We start from the raw sequence: 20,894 nt of genomic DNA, 5'->3' as shown, positions 1-20,894 counted from the left end.
CAGGGGTAACCGCGTTTTAGCCCAAGCAAATCTTCTTCAGACGTGATAAAACAACAGAAACATGCCTACATACTGTTGTGTGGTGTCATGAAATGATGCCGTTTCGAGTCGAGAATTAATGTTGGAGCTTCCGGACATTCGGATGACACCAATAGAGCAGTATGGAAGCATGTTATGTCTTTTCTGTTTTTAAATCTTCTGAAGTCTTGGTCACCGGTAACTTGAATTGTATGAGATTCAGCTCCAACTCGGTTTACCGAGACTCCAGAAGTGTTTTGTGGACTCAAACACTTCACCCTCTTCTTCATCGGCATAGTGAAAACTATCCCTTTAAGCAGTAAATGGTCACTCAAGTGCTTGACAGTAGTTTTTGCCAGTCACCCATTTACACAAACAGCCCTTTATCAGTGCATTTTCGGTTTCAGTGTCTTGCCCCAAGGCCACTTCGGCATGCATAATGGGAAAGACTGGGATTGGACCACCTGCCCGCTCGTCAGAAGACGACCCTCTCTCCCCCGAGCCACATCCGTCTAAGTAGAGTCCAATGAGATCCTGTGGATTAACACCATCTTGATTGTTTAAGCAGGTCAACCAATAGAACTATTATCCTGTGTATATTTATAGGATCCAACTGACTGTCATCCATTGATTCATGTCATCTTGAAGTCAAACTGATCGGACAAGGCTCCTCTTTCTGCTTCATCTAGAAAGCACCAACCCAGAGTGTACCCATGTTTGTGTAGACGTCACAAGTGTTCGAAGAAGAGGAGTCTACCCTGATCGTCCCACTGGTTCACATACTTTCCCACGTGCTCCTTTAGAAACACACAGTGCACAGGGATGTACTTCTGCTCATCAATGTAAAACACGTGTTACCTGAATCACACCATTTCGTCAGAGGTACTTCTTTTTACTCACAGTTGCATGAATTAGTTAAATCGCAGAGGGGGCATGTTTCAAAAGACAAAAATTATATTTATTATACATATTTATGTTTACAAAGCCTCTGGCAACTAAAGAGTCTCGAGTGATGTGGGGTTATTTGGCCATGCCAGACAGCCAGCTGAGTTTGAATAAAGAGGGAGCGGCTGTGTCTTCGTCCTGATCAGCCAGCTGTCTGAAGAGACTGCCCGGCCTGAAGCTGTCGTTGCTGTCCGCTGTGGAGGATGGAGGAGCCTGATGGAGGAGAGAGAGCACTTTAGGTTCACTGAGGTTTTAAGAAGATTGACTTGTTGGTAACAGTTAAGAACAAACAACACCACACTTTCAGTTTATCGGTTTTCTTCACTATGGATTTTGCAATATTGTAATTAACAACCGCAAAAACGTGTGCACACGCACACACACAGACAGACACAGAGGGGAGAACTGCTTCCCACAGGAACTGATGATCTATGTGACACCCACAGGTTACATACAGAAAATAGTCTCATTCATTCAATGCAGTGCTGAATTACCATGGTGCATTCTTGACAATGCATGCATGCAGATAAAAAATAATCCCCTAATTTTTGCAAATCACATGTATCACAATTGTAAGATCATGAATTGTGGGAATTTCAATGACACTGGAAGCGAGGAGTATTTCTGGTATCAGGCTCTGCTGCACAGACACCGGTTTGTATTCCTCCTGACAATGACACAAACTTAGTTATGTTTCGAGGACTGGTCCATGCATACAGGTAAGAAAGCCCTAGGGTCGATGCTGCTGTGCTGCTAATCAACAGTCTGATCATAAGCTATTTTACCAGATTAGTGAGAACAAAGCAGAGCAGTTTCCAGCCACCAGACTACAACAATCATTTAAATCAATTAATGAGGCTCTCTCACACTGCAACTGCACCAAAGGTAGACCAAGTCACTACTACTACCGATACAACCTCAACACACACACACAAATGTAAACCCACACTGATTAACTTGCCTGGGTTGCTGGCACTCAGAAATGCTGGGAAGGCACAGGGTGTGACAGATAACATTTACACCGAGTGGAACAAAACAATGAAACAGAGAAATGAAGAAACACTGTGGATGCCAGTGAATGAGACAACAAAACAAATGAAAAAACTCAGAGCAGCTTCAGCTACCAGATCCCAGCTCAGTTACTCACCAGCTTCTTTGGAGCGTCAGAATTCCTGGAGACAAACATGGATTTGCGCACATTGGACATGCTGAGAGGCAGCAGTCCGAACCTGCAGAGCACAGAACACACATGGCAGGCATTAGGTCGACATAATAATGATATCCGATCAGAAATATAGAAATCCAGTAAATTGTTGAATACCTTCTTGAGTTGCATGAAATGTATCGGAAAGAAACACGTCACATATACATGTTTGATATTTAAGAGTTCTTGTAGCTGCCTGTGTTAACCTCAACGTGAGGTATCAAAAGCAGATTTCCTCCACCATGGAATTTATGTTTACATCCATGTTTGTTGGCAGGATAAGGGGTGAGGCACGACCCAAGGAAGAGAACACAACATTTTATTGTGGATCTGGGATAGGGGGCGGACCCAGGGGCACTTTCTTGTTTTACTTTTACAATTCAAGATGGAACCTTTTTCAACTTATTCATTGATTTCTCAGACAGATGAAAAAATGCACTCTCAGAATTGTTCTGATACTGAGGAGGACAACATACAGTTAAGAGATATATATGGAGCTGAAAAATAGCTTTCGAGCTTTGTTAGCACAAATTCTTAATATTTTCCATGAGTATAATTCATGGATTTTGATGGGAAAAAACCTGACATGTTTAGGGGACTGATATTTATGAGTGTGTATGATTTGGTGCAGATCCCATAAAAATCTGGATCTAGTGAATGTAAAAGTTTAAAGGAGACTGCTGGGTGGCATTGAGGTTGAACTGACTTTTGGATTATGCACCACTAAGGCACAATGATACAGTAACAAACAGTAACAGCCCTCCTCGCTGCTCCTCCCTGGTGGAGGGATGTGCTCTGCTGAGTGCCTTTCTAGTTTTCTTATTGGTATTGTATCAGATAATTTCATATTACACGCAGGGTTTTAAAGAACTCCGGTAAGTTGCACCTGAAGACAATAACCTGGGTTACTTTCATAGTCAACCACTGTGCCACCCACCACAAGCAAAAACTCACCACGTGGGAAACACTGTCTGATAATTAAGCTGTTTTTAAGACAAGACCTGCGGGTAAAGACGGAGAATTGGGTCTGGGGTTTACCAAGTTTTCCTTTCACACATGCGCAAAGCAGCAGGAGGTTCTCTGCACAGACTTGTTCACAACAGCAACAAATCCTCCACATTATTCAGGAAAGAGGTGGAACAACATCCCGCTCATTGTGCATGTGCGAAAGGAAAACTGTTGATAAACTCTGGACCCAATTCTCTGGACTTTATCTGCAGGTCATGTCTGAAAATGGCAGCAGTGATGCTGTAGTTTGTTTCTGCTGATTACACGGATGTCACTAATTTCACGCGGTCATTAATGAGTCACTAACGTCCAACAGGATGTAACATTGACCTCTGACCTGATCTGGCTGCTGGCCAGTGGCAGGATGTTATACGGCTCCTGGGAGCTGAGGCTGCTGCTCCGTGAGGAAAACTGCTTCTCTAGGCCCGTCAACAGTCCTAGCAGCACCTGAAACACAGCATCACAGCAGATGGCTCACAACATGACCTGACAACTCTCATCTCACACCTACAGAGAACGGAAGTCTGCTGATGTTTCCATGGTCATCAAGCGACAGGTAGACAATTTTTTGCACATGTGTCTTTCATGATAAAGGAATGAAAGTACCGATGTCCTCTGCGACAGGCGGTTCAGGTTGGCGTTCAGCGGAGGTGTGAACACGTCCAGGTCAAAGGGGTCGATGAAGCTCTCCAGCCAATCACAGGCTTCTTGAAATCTGAAAGACACATAACTACAAATCAGGTATACTTTTCTTAACTACCATTTCTAAAATCAACCTATTCCTTCATCATTTAGCTTTACTAATTATCCTTTAGGGATCACAGAGGGATGGAGCCAATCCCAGCTGACACTTGGTAAGAGGCAGGGTGCACTTATCACAGTGCCGACATATAAAGACAAAACCTTTCCAGGAATACAATATTACCTGCACACTTATGATTCTTAGATTGTGTTCGTCTGTGTTAAAGATTAATGTAACAAAGCAACTATCTCGCACCAATCTGCTCCGAGGAAAAATACCTGCATGAACCTCCGATTTTTAGAAGGTGTGTAATTGTGTCACACCAAAACAGCTGCATTCGAAAACTTACTAATAAAAATGTAATGAAGATTGATACCTGGGGTCTTGCTGTGATCGGGAGCTCTTGCCCTCCTCCAGTCTGCTGCCCAGTGTGGTGTTGAGGTAATGAAGGTCAAATAACAGCTGCAAGGCTCTGTTCTGAGTCATGGGCAACACACCCTCCTGGAGGATGGAGGCGCAGAAGAAAACAAAGCAGAGAAATTCATGCAGTAACAGGTAAACGTCTTTATCCACCAGCCTTCACTACTCGTTTCCTTAATATGATATCCACCTCCTCTTTGCCACCCTCTTTGTCATCCCAGTCTCTTTTCATTCCCAAATCATCCATGTCTTCCTCACTTGCAGATATTCCTAAAAACCTAAATCACATTTATTTGAAAATAAATAAGTGTATTCATGCCCCAGTATAATTCAACTTTGAAGAGAACGGGGTATTGAAATCATGTCGACACCACCCAGCCTCACTTTTTCTTTAGAATTGCGTTTTTTTCAGTAAAACCCCTTCAGCATCAGATGGGAGACAGATGAAACATTATGACTTGGCTTAGTTAAATCTACTGTATAACTACAAGGTTTTGTGTTTGTGTGTGTGTTACCTTGGTGCGGGCTTGCTGTGAGAGGCTGTGGTAGTGGCCAAGGACTTCAGTCAGACAGGCCTGCAGCAGCCCCTGCAGCGTGGCCCGGGGCAAGGCATGACCCCCCACCCTGTTCACCTCCACACACAGCTGGAACAGCAGCGACTGGACAAACCAAGATGGCTGCGGGAGACACAACATTTTACATCAGATCTCTAGGTGGAGTCAGAAATCCAAGTGTGTGTTGGAGGAGGAGCTGAGGGGCAGACCTGCACTGGAAGACGGATTTTGGACGTGACACTGTTCCCCGACTCGGCCTCTTCTTGGATCTCCAGATCCTCCCAGTTTGTGGCTGTTGTCAGGATGGCACCAGCAGACTGTGCATGCAGCACTGTGCCAAACTTACCCAGCAACACCTGTCAATATACAACACAGTGTTACTACAAAGGCATTGCAACAACTCCAATATTATTTAAAGCTGCATTTATATATCTTTTTGGGCTACTCAGATGCATACAAAGATACAGATAAACTGAACTTTAGCCGACGAGTAATTTGTTAGAATAATTATGTGTTTATTCTTACAATATTTGGATAATAATTTTAGTAATTTTGTTAAAAAACTAATGAAAAGATCCCTCCATCTGAGGATTTGTTTACTTTTATCCTTTAAACCTACTTACTTCAGCTAGAACTCTGGGGAAATAACCAGATTAATGGATTGGTCTGCATATTAATTAAATATAGAGAAGGTGGGGGGCTTAGACACTCAATGATCTGCTCTCAAGATTTTACTTATTTGAAAAAGGAAAAAAATGTTTTGTGTATAAATACTTTGGGTTAATTATGAGAGTGACTTGGGTCAGAAGACTGTCCTTGTGTGGGGCCCAGGACACATTAGCGGTGTTCATGCAGCTAAAACAATGTGGTCACATGTGTCCCAGACCCAGGGCCGGCCCTGGCAATGTTGGCGCCCTAGGCGGGATTTCAGAATGGCGCCCCCCCCAACATACACACGCAAATTGTCATGCATCCCCAAGAACTTTTGGACTGTATACAGATGCACACACAGGCAGACAAAATTCTAAGCTATGAAAAATAAAATATAATAAAAATATATACACACAAGAGAGTATGTGCTTGTGTGTTTCTGTCTGTTTGGACACAACTGACAAATGTGTGGATTAAGCAGTGTTTGGCAAGTTACTGAAAATTAGTAATTAGTTACAGTTACTAGTCACTTCTTTTAAAAGTAATTGAATTACCCCACCAGTTACTGTATATCAAAAGTAATTAGTGACTAGGGAAAGTAACTTTTAAGTTACTTTTATGTCTGCTTTTTAAATGTAATGAATATGAACAGTACTGAACAGTCAAACACAATAAACATATTTTTTAGACCTATTTATTGTAATCAACTGGGCAACAGGCCCATTTGTGGGTCATTTGGTACCAGGCCGCACAGAAAGAATAAACATTTTACATGTTTTCTGTTTTATCTATTATCCGCAGAGGATCCGGTAATTTTTCAAAATAAGCGGTTTTATTTTGAAAAATTACCGGATCCTCTGCGTTATGACTCATGCTTTATGCATGTCAAGAGGCTTGTCTCGGTCACGTCACTTTTTCGCTGAACACAAACCAGCACGGTATTTGTCGGACCCATTCGTCAACAAACCAGGTGAATCCAGCAGGTCTGTTTAAGAAGAAGATCAGCTGCTGGAGATCGCAAATGACGGCGGCCTTAAAAGTATGTTTGAGAAAACAACTCTGCCGGTGTCCTGGATTAAAGTCACGGCAGAATGCCCTGAGATCGCCACAACAGCACTAACAACTCTGTTGCCATTTCCGACATATCTGTAGTGACATCGGTGGAATTATTTTTTATTCACGAATTAATGTTTATTTTCTATAACAAAACAACTTCTCCAAAGCGCACAGAAGCGCATCGTGTGCGTAATGGAGCTTTGTGATCCGTTCGTCTCCGTCTTGCTGGTAACTTACCACGCAATAATTAATTTGAGGCCGCATGTTAACAATTCGTTAATTTCGTTAAATAAAAAAAAAAATCTACCAATGTCACCAGAGGCCGTACCAGAGGGACTCCGTCGTGAGGCTCCGTAGCCGAACCTTAACGGCCGGTCCGTGAAAACATTGTCTGACGTCCAACCTTGTCTTCTTGTCTGCAAGTGTTCATTTTTCACAAAAGAGAGTAACGCGAGTAACAAACTCATTTAAATTTCAGTAATTGTAACTGCGTTACTTGATTTAAAAAAATACTTCGTTACATGCTCGTTACCGCTAAAAGTAGTGGAATTACAGTAACGCGTTACACTCCCAACACTGGGATTAAGTACATAATTGAAGATGGGGACATTTTTATCATGTGGCGGCAATAAACAGGGAAATTAAACTCCAGGAGAACAGCGGAGAAATCGAAAGTATAGGATGTATATTTAATCATATATATAATATATCACTTATATCGTTTGAAATATATTAATTTTCAATGTGTTTTCCGGCCCGATTTGCTCGCAGCGAGCGAAAAAAATAGAACAGAACCCGAAACCATCGCTGCAGATCGCGAGCGGCCGCGGCGCTGCCGGTGCGAACAGCCCAATTATTTAACATGGGCACGGAGAGGAAGCGGACAGCTTTCGTGGCGCTTCGCGGCGCTTCTATCTCCGGTGCGTCCCCGGGTTTAGAAGATGATGTTGTGATGTGAATGTATTGGTTTATATTGCATGTGTCACGTCATGATAAATCAGTCCCTTGTGCCGCCCTCTCGGCATTTTGCGCCCTAGGCAACCGCCTACTTCGCCTATGCCAGGAGCCGCCCCTGCCCAGATTCACTCTGAATATCTGAGTGATCAGATCTCGATGATATGAATGTGTCTTAGCTGTGTTCACAGATCTGAACTTGGAGCTGACCCCTGATCAGATCATGCAGGATGGATTTAATTACCATACCAGAACATAAACTGTTTGAAAAGAATCAACTATTCTTAAATTCTCCTGCTCAAGACCCCTCTGACACTATATTCTGCTTTTCTCTCTGCAGATTAGATGTATATGCTCCTCAACACATCAGCATCTAGGTTCCATGCAGCAAATATAGTTTCACAGATATACATCTTGGTTTGTGACGGTGTCTGACTTTGGCGAGGGCGGAGCTCCAGATGCGGTAGGCTTCCATGCTGCAGTTGAGAAGCTCTTCCTTCAGACCTGCCCACTTGGCCTGGGCGGGGCTGACCTCTGTGGCGGATCTGGCTCTGCCCAGCTTCTTGGCCTGCCTGGGGGTCCCCTTGGCCATGGTTTCGGCACTGCTCTGTTTCCCCAGAATGCAATGCTTCAGGTTAGGGCAGAGCTCACCCATGGACTGGCAGAGCCTGGCCATGAAAAGGACTGAACTGAGGCGGCTGGGGCTGGGGTCGGGTGAGACTGCAGCCAGTTCAGAGTGGATGGAGGACAGGATGTGGCGAACACAGGCCAGGGAGCCTTCACGTAAAGCCTCCTCCACTGCCGGCGAGTCCATGAAGCGGTTAAATGAAGATGCTGAAGAGGCCTCAGTAGGTCCAGAGGATGAGACAGGGACTGAGATGGAGTCAGACACTGCAAAGCATGAGATCAATATTAAGCACTATTTAGTACCATTCACTATCTAAAACAAACATTTTCACTTTCCCAAATCATTAGGCTACATTCTTTTTAAACCACATGTGTATTAGTACAGATAGAAGTAACCATAACAAACTAGTGTCACCCAACATTCCTTTAGGGGGGAGATGCAATAAGTCAAAGTCACAGAGTCCTCCCAAACAGGTCAAGTTTTGTTATTCCAAATCTCCCTTAATTAGGATCCCAAACACATAAACATTTGGTTCCATTTGTTTCTCATGTGACCAAACATTTGTGGTAGTCCCAAAAGTGGGATGATTTGACAAATTATGACCCCTCATCTTCTCTGGTCTTTATCAAGGTGGAAACGCAGACAAACAAATATCTGCAGGAACCTTTTAGCTCCTTGAAAAAGGTTCCTGGGACTAAAAGCTCCAGGAACTTTTTTGTCAAAATGCAGCATTATGTTAAGTCTGGGTGAGGGCTGAAAATACACCTGTGTGAACGTTGCACTGGCTTGAACAGACTGGCACACGTCAGCATAGTCTTAACTGAACCCACCTGTATCCTGGGAGGGCAGGTAGTGCTGGAGGTCATCCAGCCTGGCCTTCAGCTTTGCATCCATTGAAGAGCAGAAGTTCTGTACACAAGGTGTCAGGGCCTGGGTCTTCATGGCCAGGCCACTCCTCTGATGCTGCTGCCCCCGCTGGGTCACATTGATCCAACCTGCATCACTCAGCAGGTCTCCTGGAGACTCTGACCACAGGAAGGATGCCACGTCTACCTCATACTGTGCCCGGCGGAGAGAGCCTGGGTTGGTGCCCACAGAGGTTTGGGTAGTCTGGCCCTCCAGGTCCCTCACAGCTGAGGTAAGGAGCTGGACAGAACTCGTTGAGATGGCCTCAGTTTCTTCTTTGGTGATGGCCTTGAGAAATGAGAGGAAGGAATCAGTGGAGTGGTTAAATATCTACCTTTTTTACCACGACAGCAGGCAGGCTGTCAGTGTGGCAAGACTGAATAAAACAAAAGGGCCGAAATATGAGCCTGGACAAGCACCAACCTGCAGGCGCTGAAGGAACAGCAGTTGGAGGAAGTCCTCCCAGACAGCCAGGGGGCGCTCCAGAAGCCGCTGGCACACAGTGCTCCAGTGCTGACTGATTGATTCAGTGGAGAGGAGGTCCCACACAGCGTCTCTGATGGCCGCCAGCCCCTTCAGGCTCTTGACATAGACAAGTAGGCTGCCAACGCCATGGCAAATGTCCTCCTTGCACCTGAGAACAGAGGGGGCATTGATCAGCTATCACAAGTGAATTAATCTGAGACAGTTGGGATAATTAGTTAGGGCTTTAAGTAATTTTGCCCCCACATTTGAAGAAGCCTTATTGCATCAATAAACAAAAGCTAAATATTTGCCAAATTTTCTAAACTGTCAGATAAAAGCACAGACAAATCAATGTCAGGTTAAAACAAACACTGGGCAGATTCGATTACCTTTACTACACTGTGGAGGTGTATGTGTGAACGCAAAACAAATTCCAGGTAGGTGTAAACCTACTTGGCAATAAATACATTCTGATCCTGATTCTGATTCTGAAATGCTCGATTGAGAAGCTCCAGATTTTCTGCACACTTTGCCCGCCTGGACCCCTAATATAAAGTTCGCAGATAGCACAGCAGGAGATCATCCAATGGATTCACACACGCAATGGACAAATGAAAAATAAACTTATAGAAAATAAATATCTAAAAGTGAAAAACCCTGGCTCTGCCCACTGTACCACCCCTCACCTGAAGCTGGAAATGTGTTGCTGTTGTGAAAGCGTCTGAGCAGAGAACCCCTCCTGGTAGGGCTGCTCGATTATGGAAAAAATCATAATCACGATTATTTTGGACAAAAACGAAATCACGATTATTAATATGTGCCCTTATTTTTTTTAATGACTAACCGGAAGTACCAGTCACTTCCGGTTCCGGTAAACACCGATTACGGCTGCGTGTCTCATTCCTCCTTAAAACCATGCAGGATATCGGTGCCTGGTTATTCAAACCCTTAATGATGGCAACATTAACACTCTCCATAAAAACACTTTGTAACTGAGAACTTTGAAATTTCCTCTCAATATTAAATGTCCCCACCTGCCCCCCCCCCCCACTAAAAGCACACAGACAGAGAGAGAAAGAGAGGAGTGGGGGGGGGGGGGGCTATGAGGACCATCATAATTTACCCCCGAACCCTGACATTGAACGGGTTCCATACAACAACAAGCGGAGAATCGCGAGCTGATCCGCGCGGGTCCGTTGTGAACAGCCGGCGGCTGCGCGCTGGAGAGTTGACGCTCCGCAGCGCGGCCGCTACACTGTGTGGTGCTGCTGCTCGTCGGATTCGAAGAACTTTTTCTACACTTTCTGTCGGTCACACGGGGGCTGCCCTCCCTCTGCCATTTTCCACTCGCGCTGTTTTTTAAACACCGCCGGTCCCCACACACACAACTCGCCTCCTTCACTTCACAGCTGCTTAAGAGTGAGTGCCAGACAGCGGGGCCGCGCTGAATGCTCCGGGGAGGGACTGAATTGCGCATGCACGCTCTTTAGAAAAAAATGCCAAATAATCGTTTCAACTCGATTATACTAGTTTGGAGATCGTTTGACCCAATAATCGTAATCACGATTATATTTCGATTAATTGAGCAGCCCTACCTCCTGGGTTATGCTTTTTTTTTTAAAGTGCAGAAAGAGTCTGGACCCAATTCTCCGGAGAAGTATTTATACACTCGACAAGCTTAAAATGTTGTTATTTTGTTGTTAAGCTATGCTCATTAATTAAGTATGCCCAAGTAATGTCCCCACTGTCAGTGACAGATGTGACGCTGACTTGTGAGGGAGAGCATGTTTTCCCCAATCTGCAGCAAGTTTCTCTTTCTCTCTCTTTGCTTAACACTGTTTGCACATACAGTAAGTAGGTCAAACAGTAAATGATAACAATGCAAGGGCAGCTACAGTAGATGCTGGGCTTCTGCTCCCTCTGTGCGGTGTCTCTCTCTTTTTGCTCCCTCGTGTTGACACAAAATGAAAGTGTACGTGAAGGAAGGTGTGCCGTGTTCTCAGCGCCTCCTGAAACTACAACAAACGATGGTAACAGACACTTTCCACAGTGTTGTCATCGGTATGTTTGTAAAACCCCTGAAACCTCTGTGTATGGTGTGTTGAGGTTTATGAACAACAGCTTAAGAGTGGTAATTATTGAAAGTAATTTTTGAATGAATGATTAGTTATGACACGGCTTTGATGCACTGATGGAATGACTCTACGTTACACTGAGTTTATCAACAGTTGAACATAAATTAAGCGGTGAGTTTGCATTAACCTGAGAACAGAGGACAAGTGGAATAAAGATCTGCTTCTCTGTGCATGTGAATGTAAAGACATCACAGAGGCCGACAATGTATCTGCGAAGCTGCATAAGAGTGACAGCAATCGAAAACTGAAAGTTGTATCCTATTCATTGACTTCATTAATGACGCATGCATGTCAGAACAGGAGGAGCAGGCGTCTGACTGAGTCTCCTGCGTGATGAGAAAAACAACTGTCCTCAGTGTCTCTGTGTGATTGTGTGTGACATGAATGTCAAACGACTGAGACACAGGTAGCAGCTGATATAAAAAAAAAGACAAGCAGCCTCCTTACGTATTGATCCACTGCTGCAGTGTGTCCCGGAGCTGCTCTCTCTGGATTGGCTGAGCCAGGGTGCGGAGGGCGGGCTGGAAATCAGTGATGGAGGGAGGCAGGTACTTGAACCAGCTGCCAGTACTCGTCTCTTCCTGCAACACCTTCCTGACTTTAGCTGAGCGGCGAGAGGAGATCAACAGAGGAGACTTTGTATCAGAAGCCTTGAAAACACATCCTGATTATATGAATATTAATATTTACAAGCTTTACTTGTACAGCACTTTTCTTAACAAAGTTACAAAGAGCTTCACAAAAGGAAAAAACAACAATAAAAAGAGATTTGGAAACAGTTACAGATGTAGCTAGTCCAATCTCAGCAGGTTAATTTGTTCCAATAATGGAAAGTCCACATTTTGAAGTGTCTCAGCTGCTTGCATGGCAGCTCTGCCGTCCTGGTGAATAAGGCCAACCATAAAGTGCTTTGTTTATTAAGCTACAGCGATGGGCACGGTCTGTTAACAGTATACAGGAATTATTAACAATTGAATTATCCTGAACATAACAATATATAACATGTCTGGCTAAGACGAGTACTGCCTATGACAAAAGCTCATAAATATAGGAAGAGGAAGAGCTAAAACAGTGACAACGATTGAAAAGGACCACTCCAGTCTGATGTGGTTACTTTTACTCTTCCAACTCTTCCAACTCTTAGTAAGGAAATAACAAAAACATTTCCAAGCATCCAGGAAGTCCATGCTATTTACCTGCAGGGCTGCCGGAGGTAACATTCTCCAGGATAGAGAACAGCATGCCACAGCTCAGGGCTCCCTCCCCTGGCCTGGGGTTTCCCTCTGGGGGCAGGTAGAAGACGGCGTAGGCCTGGAACAAAGTGGTGACCAGCAGCTCCACCAAGCTGCACACCTGGGCCTTGATCCCCGCACCTGGATAGAAATAAACATGGTCATGAACTGATTCACATGTACATTTACTGCATATTGCAAATGGTAGAATACCATGCTGTGGTTGGTTGAGCAGTTGATGGATAGAGGCTTTCCGGGCCAGCAAGAAGTCGGCCAGGGCCTGGCGTGGTGAGCTGTCCTCCAGCAGCATGGTAGACACCAGGGCCTCAGCAATGGCTTGGTCGGACACCACCCGGCCCCTCAGCAGAGACCTGCTGTCCAGCAGAATGGTGGACCTGCAGGAGGACCAGCTGCTTACTGACCTATGACCTCACTTTCGCTAACTTTCACATGTGGAGATTCTTCTTCAGAACCACAAATCCCTGAAAAGTAAGAGTAAGAAAACCTCCAGTACCTGAAGTGTCCGGTGGTGGCCACCTGCCGCACCAGAATGGGGAAGCGGGCCAGGACAGGGCTGTAGTGGCCCGCTGTGGCAGTCTCCAGCTGCAGCAGACTGTGCAGGTGGCAACACAGCAGGTAAAGCTGAGTGGCCTGGAGGTACTGGGAAGCCTCCATGGCGCTCCAGATGCGCTCTGGGATCTCCAGGAGGAGCTTTATCTGGGAGGCCATGGTGTAGAACTTCTCCTGCCACTGCCACTGCTTCTGGCTCTACAACACACACACACACACATTTATATAGCAGGCTACAACGACTTTAGATAATGTGGGTGTCTTGAATTAAATATGACAGAATATTAGCAGTGACATAATTACACACACAAGACAACATAGTGATGTACAGTTGTATAATAATTAATTTGATGAGAGTAATGTCCGATCAGACTAATGATCTGTATTCATCCTGAGGAATCATCAGCTGATCGTGATTTAAACCAAGTGAATTCAGTTTCTCTCTGTTCAGCAGAGACACACAACCGGTGTTGAGGACGTTTATAGTCTTATGGTTTTAACAAAGTTTCATAGCTGTGACTAGGAAACCCACCACCGAGGAGTGGAAGTTAAAGTAAAATCGACATGATCTGGATAAATGTGCTCTGTCCCCCCGAGTTGTTCAGGGTTTGGGTTTAAGTCACTCTGCACGTACAGCAATGGTATCAAAGAGGTTATTGGTTTGATGTAACGTATGTAGTAAATGACGTGTGACTTTCTTTAATGGGGTCTGGTGATCCGCTCTGTGCTTTGAATCAGATCAAGTTATTCCAGTTAAGTGTTCACCTCCTGTCTGCAGCTGCTCACATCGGCGTTGCCTTGCTTCAGGCTGTGGCAGTACCGGTGCATGTCCTGGACGGACCGGACCACGCTCTCCGAGCACTCCCTCATCTCTCCGATGGTGTCGGCGGCGTCTATCAGGTCCCGGTAACGCTCCCCGACCATCTGCCTCAGCTCCTCCTTCTTCTGCTCGATCTCCCCGCGCACTTTGCGCTCGATCCGGCGGATCTCCTCGGTGTTGTAGCGCTCGAACAGACCCGCCGGGTGTCTGATCTCCGACACCCGGAGGTTCAGCGCAGGATCCTCGGACATCGCACCGCCTCAACAACAACAACAAGAGCTGCTGCAGGGACTCCAACAACCCGGAAGAGCGAGAGGAAGTTCCCTTCCTGCTTCCACGTAGGTAAAAGTGTGACGTCAGCGGACTACGATGTGTTGATTAGTTACCACAGCTGTCAGTCAGCGAGCGTTTCCGCACAGGCCTGGTGCCGCCCACTCACCCTGCTGAGCCAATCAAATGATTCCAAGTCGTAGAGGCATTGCATGACGTCATACACATTTATTACATTTTTGAAAGTATGAAAAGGTCAACGTCACAAGTCCTCAGGAGAAATAATACACAACAAAATTAATATTTTACTTTCTAAACTCAAAGAAACATACAGCATGAAAAAGACGAAAGTAAAAACAACAATATATGAACTCACACTTATTTCTCAGGTGTAGGGATTTTAAGGAATACGACTTATACACAAGGTCAATATAAGAGAACGTGGTTAAGGCATATTTAGTTGAATTAAAAATATTTAAAGATGTTTTTTTCACATGCAATGATGAGGATAGAAGTCTGATTTCAAAAATTCATATACACCGCGTTAAGGCAGATGTGAAACCACTAACCCTAACCCAGGACAGGATCTTTTACTTTATGGAATGTGGTCTGTAGTAGTGCTTATACTGACCATCAGTTCACTATCTGGTCCACATCTGGTCCACATCTGATCCACATCAGTCCACATCTGGCTCGCTATCTGGCCCACACCAGTCACCATGACAGCGAACAGAGAATCAGCTCGCAGGTAAACAACAGGTGAGTCAGACTGACCTTCGTACCCGGAACATAAAGTACTAACACAAGCTGCGCCACTCTCAGGTAGGCACCTGTTCTTCTGAATAACGACAAAGTAACGCACCGTATTTTAAACCAACAACTTTGAAATCGGCCGATGTCTATATAAAATGTATGTGTTCACTTTGTATCTGTATGAACATGAACGGTGTCTAATTGGAGTTGTTCCCGAAAGAATCCGCCTAGTTTCCAGTCAACACAGACTGAAATGCGTTGATTTATCCAGGAAGTAGACGCATACACAAGGTGTGCTCGATGTAAGAAGATCAATGTGTATCTTCTATTTTCACTGTGTCCTGTGTTGTGTTGCAGTGTTTCAACAATGGTTGACATGTACAACAACACACTGAGCAACTCACAGTACATTATAATAAATCTATACTGATAGATATACTGCTCTGTGTAATGAGATGCAGACTGCTCTGGGATCTTTAAATTCATGACATTTTAGTGGTGGCCCTTTTTTACATTACCACCAAATACTCACAACACAAGCAAATAAATTGGGCAAATGCTCACTACACAACATGTAAAAAATCCTGACACAACCAAATACTCACCACACAACCATATACTCACCACACGACCAAATACTCACAACAAAACACAAATATTCTCAAGTATTCTCAACAAAGAAAGTAAATTATCCAATTATTGTGAGTATTTGCTGCGCATGTCTTTTATCTATTTGCATGTGCTTTGTCTATTCGTGTGTGTTTTGTGAAGTTGCATTGTGTTGAGCTGTCAGGTCCGCCTCACATTTCCTCACAGCAGACACTTACACCGGAGCTGCTTGCTGTCAACATTAAAAGCTTTGAGAGTGTCACAGAGGAAAATGAAGCTGAAGAAGATCACAGCAAATTACTGTTGTTACTATTTACTTGTGTGTTCTTCTCCTGCTTGGACCTCAAAATGTCTGCTGTGATATCGATCGATTATGTTTAGCTCTGAATGATTCATATCTACACCTCTCCTCAATCTACACACATCACAAAAACACGCAATCCTAATAAAACACACATTTCAGCTAAAATAAATGTATCTTTACAAAGATGTGGTTGCCCTCCTGACATTTTTTAGTTAGTTAAGTTCAGAACACTGTTAAAAAAAAAAATTAAGCAGTTTGTAAATTTATTTGACAAATGAGACCTAATGACTTTAGTCCTGAGTCAAAAATATATTACATCCCAAATAAAAATACTTTTTCAAATACCTTTTTATTATCTTTTATTTATAATCAACATCTGTGATAATCAGTGGTTCTTCACATTACTGTTCATTCAGATATTCATTAAAAAATAATCAAATGTCTACACGTGTCTGCAGTGTTTCAGTCCAACCCAACACTGCTCCGGCTCCGCTCTGCCAGTGCTGCTGATCATGTGTGAATGAATCTATGCAGACTCTTGGACTAAGAAGCTTGTTGAATTGTAACGTGCAGACACAGCAATGGATCAGAGGAATCTCCAGGAGGAGTTTGAGGCCCAGTTCAACGATGTGGTTTCCAGACTTCAGTCCAAGCAGCTGTTCCAGTCTGACTGGGACATCGCTTCTTTTGCAGTCTTCTTCATTTTCATCGGTGAGTGGTAGTGAATGAAATGCTTTAGAGTAAAAAACACTGAACACATTTTATGTTTAATTCATGCACAAACCTCCTTCAACTCTTAGAACATGGGGATGAATCAGCACAACACTTGAGTTGGCTTTCTCATCGTTCACTCTCACATTTAAGCCTTGTGACGAAAGTCCATAAATGCATCAAAATGACATGTTGCTTCTCACTCGTGAAACCAAAGACATTCAAATGTCCAAGGGACTGTGTGAAATGTGTTTCTGGATGTACTTTCTTTCTATGAGACTTAGCACACACAGTGAACGAGCTGTAATATTGCCACTGATGCTCGCCAAGTGCTCATTAAATCTCCTGCTGCACAACGATTCAAGTCCATCTTCACATACCAGTGAATCACATAAAGCACAGTTGTGTAAAATATTTACAAAGTTGTAAAGTGTCTAAGGCAAATTTCTCCATGCATGTAAGTGTGAATTGGAAACTGTTGTGTAAATACCTCCATTTCAGCTATGTCACATCTGTCAAGTCCAGTTTATTTCCACAACACATTTAAGGCAGTTAGTGTTGACCATAGTCTATATACAAAAAGTTTACAGTTCACAAACCAACGAGTGATGTCACTGTAGGTTGCCACTTGGTGTTGACCAGCGGAGCTGTACAAGCCAAATAAAAAAGACTTTCAAAAAGAAGGTAAAATAAGAAAAGCAATAAGAAAATAACAACACTAAAGCAACTGTCTGAGCAATTGTCCTTTTTACACCAAATAACTGCATATGCATACGTAGGTAAACTCACTAAAAACACTACAGGCCCTTTCATATTACCAGTTGATCTATTCCCAGTCGACTCACTTGTTTAAATCACTACCGATCAGACAGTGGTAGTAGAGCAACCGTCACCAGAGGGCGCTAAGCTGTTCACAGTCAGAGAACAGTCAGTTCACCTGTTTTTAAATACAAACATAAGACCTGAACCTACACATGTGTTCATGTGTAATCATTCCGCTGTATCTTTTGTGATTCAGCTTACATGTGTATCTGTGGCTTTGTATCTGAGTGTTGCATCTGTTGTTGTGATGTTTGACGTCTATAATGATTTTCTTTAGTTTTCTCCCATCAAGCTTGGTGTTTTAGTCACGGGTTTGTTCTATTATTGATTTATTATTGATCTATTATTCATATATATTTGTAATATAACCATAAAGATAGGTCATTTTATTTTATTTCATGTAGCCTTGTAAGAATTTGCTTGTTACAACAAAGGAAAATTCCCTATGCAGCCAACTCCAGCTCATTTGCAGTATGTTGTTAGAGTGCGTCCCGACCTGGGTCTTTGGCTGCGGATGAGGGCGAGTTTCCATGAACACTGAGAACCGGGCTCTGACCTCTCCCTGTGTGTGCTGTGTGTTGTCAGGCATGATTCTGCTGCTGGTCCTCCTGGTTATCATCCGCTGCTGCTGCTGCTGCTGCTGTGACGATCACAAGGTAAACACACACATGCATGCACCTGTCAGATGTAAAGGAAAACACACCTCCTCATATAAAGAACAGGAGAACTGAACTTTTTTGACAGTGATGTCATCTTTTATTTTATGTTCAAACCAAAGCCAGAGCAACAACTTGAAGAACATAAAATCTGCCTCTTCACTACGTATATAGTGACTGTATATAGCCTCTATCATTGTGTTTAAATGTCTGAACTCTGAGTACACTTTATTGTGCCTCAAATAATCACCACAATGGAACATAATGAAGTGTGGAGCGCTACGGTACAATATGTTGTATTAATGCGTTTAGTAAACTGGAGTTGTCTGTGAGGACACAAAGTGAAAAACAAACACTCTTTGTGTAGACTGTGATTTCCTCAGTCCACAGTCAGTGTGTTTATAAATGGAGATCCTTTAGTTCTGTGGCGACTCTCCATAGCTGCTATGCTCTTACCTCAGGTCTCCTGCTCAAGGGACGACAAAGGCTCCCCACAGAAAACTATTTAAAGGTAAAGCTCAGGGTCACATGACTTCCCAAGTTTACCAGTGTATCTTACAGGATACGGTCAGGGTGGCTGTTCACCAGCTAAAGATTTAGATCTACTACAGAGTGAGTTGACACAAACCTGTTGAGAGACATCCAGTCAGATGTCTGCTTCATCATGATATGAAGCAGTTCTGAAGAAGAAGGACCTTTAACTCCTCCTGAACATTGTGCAGCTCTGAACTGCCGCTGCTGGAGGTGATATTTGAGGCAGCACTTCTGAATTGGGGAATCGTGGGAATATTTAGGGGCCTGTCCTCAGAGACAGTACAAGAACATACCACACAGCTCAGAAGACAATTGAACAATCAATGCAGACCTTAGACAAATCAGTGTGTCTCAGTGAAATGGACTGAAAGTGAGCCCAGATCATTAGATATTATTGTTTGTATTGTGTGTGATAACGGTCTCAAGAGAGAGAAAATGATTTGCCTATGTTTCCACCACAGCCCAGAGGACGGAAGGTTGGCATAGAGAACATGGCTCTGGATCCCTGACAGCTGAGCTGCACTCATCAAGTATTGTGAAGACGACTGATGAAGACGTAGAGCCTTGTAGTTTGAATCTTGTGCCAAAGCTCAATCAGTTTTTAACAGAGTTTAATGAAGTGTGAATAATTGTTCGCTAGCACGTCTTAACCCAGCAATGAAAATGTAACATGCCTGATCTTGTTGACTGTCACTGCTATGTGGGGCTGATTGCTAGGATACAGCAGAGGGGCTGGAAACTTTCTGCTGTCATCTGTGTCTCTGTAGATTTGAAGACGACTTCCTCTGACTTTATCTGTTGGAAGGATGGTCACGTTTTAATTTGAAGGTTTTATTTAGCAATAAAAATGTAAAAGCTCTTTCACCTTTGCTCCATGTTCATTTTGTCCTGTGTTCACTCTCTTAACGCCATGTTCATTTACAGAGCACAGACACAAAAACATTTACAGAGGACAAAGGTAGAGCTGGTCGTTCTCTTAAGAGGAGGCAGTTCAACCCCTCTCTCCCCTATCCACGTGCCAAAGTGTCCTTGGGCGAGATTCTGGACCCCAAATTGCCCCTGACGGCTGTGCCAATGGTGTATGAGTGATGGAGTGAAAGGGGTTGCACATAGATGCACTGTATGATTGGGTGAATGGCAAAACTGTCCTGTAAATTGCTGTAAGTGTTCACCAGGACAAGAAAAAGCTCAATATAAATACAAATCTTTTACTGTTTACCATAAAAGCACACAGATCCAGAAACATACGGATGTTGTGTTGTTGTGAGAAGAGGTTTTGTGCTCCTGAAGAAACTGCAGTGTTCTCTCAGGATCATTGTGCTGAAAGAAGAACCATCGCCTCAATCTCAAGTCATGTGAGCTTCTCTGTATTTGGCTGCAGTGACCTTCATCGGTTTATCATTAAATGTGCAACTCAGTACAGTGTACAGGACATGAAGGGGACTGAAGCCAACTATATAGTTCAAACTAGCCCCACTTGGATCAGCTACGTACACATCGATGCATCAATGTTTAGAATCATTAATGATTTTTGATAACAGAGGCAATTCTGCTGCATAGTAGTACTATGTACAATTAACTTTTACTTTTTATACTTTATTAAATTACTACATGTAGATTCAATACCAGTGGTAGGATGGAAAATTGTTTTGTACTTATGTAGCGCTTATCTAGTCTTGATGACCACTCAAAGCTCTTTACAGAACAGTTTTACATTCACCCATTCACACACACATTCATACAGTCCATCTATTAGCAGCACTTTGTTGTTCTATGGGAGGCAATTCAGGGTTCAGCATCTTGCCTAAGGACACTTCGGCATGCAGATGGGGAAGACTGGGTATCAAACGGCCAACCTTCAGGTTGGAGGATGACCGCTCTACCCCTCAGCCACAGTCGCACAGTATGTAGGAACTATTTAGTACAA

General features: G+C 43.7%; 2 protein-coding genes across 4 annotated transcripts; one reads left to right on the top strand and one right to left on the bottom strand.

Moving 5' to 3' along the window:
- Window positions 1-954: 954 nt before the first annotated feature.
- Window positions 955-15,315, bottom strand: cog1 (component of oligomeric golgi complex 1). Of its 2 annotated transcripts, XM_061089359.1 has the most exons (17): window positions 15,210-15,315; window positions 14,254-14,751; window positions 13,433-13,686; window positions 13,132-13,313; window positions 12,883-13,059; window positions 12,134-12,290; window positions 9,510-9,720; window positions 9,011-9,374; window positions 7,989-8,443; window positions 5,101-5,247; window positions 4,853-5,014; window positions 4,294-4,418; window positions 3,782-3,890; window positions 3,513-3,622; window positions 2,111-2,192; window positions 1,925-1,948; window positions 1,122-1,176 (listed from the first exon to the last, which is right to left on the bottom strand). In XM_061089359.1, the coding sequence occupies exons 2-16, from the start codon at window positions 14,557-14,559 to the stop codon at window positions 1,940-1,942; spliced, it is 2,850 nt and encodes a 949-aa protein (XP_060945342.1). In that variant the 5' UTR covers window positions 14,560-14,751; window positions 15,210-15,315; the 3' UTR covers window positions 1,122-1,176; window positions 1,925-1,939. The 2 variants fall into 2 exon arrangements, with proteins under 2 accessions (XP_060945341.1, XP_060945342.1); XM_061089358.1 differs by lacking the exon at window positions 1,925-1,948 and having other exon boundaries at window positions 955-1,176; window positions 15,210-15,311.
- smim22 (small integral membrane protein 22) lies at window positions 15,195-19,831 on the top strand. 2 transcript variants are annotated; one of them, XM_061089360.1, is made up of 4 exons: window positions 15,195-15,337; window positions 16,818-16,955; window positions 18,363-18,433; window positions 19,429-19,831. In XM_061089360.1, exons 2-4 carry the CDS (start codon window positions 16,826-16,828, stop codon window positions 19,474-19,476), a joined length of 249 nt encoding a protein of 82 aa, XP_060945343.1. In that variant the 5' UTR covers window positions 15,195-15,337; window positions 16,818-16,825; the 3' UTR covers window positions 19,477-19,831. The 2 variants fall into 2 exon arrangements, with proteins under 2 accessions (XP_060945343.1, XP_060945344.1); XM_061089361.1 differs by having other exon boundaries at window positions 15,331-15,400.
- The last annotated feature ends 1,063 nt before the right edge of the window (window positions 19,832-20,894 follow it).

This window comes from Limanda limanda, chromosome 17, assembly GCF_963576545.1.
Source record: "Limanda limanda chromosome 17, fLimLim1.1, whole genome shotgun sequence".
Lineage (NCBI taxonomy): Eukaryota > Metazoa > Chordata > Actinopteri > Pleuronectiformes > Pleuronectidae > Limanda > Limanda limanda.
This window is presented reverse-complemented; position numbering and strand designations above follow the sequence as displayed.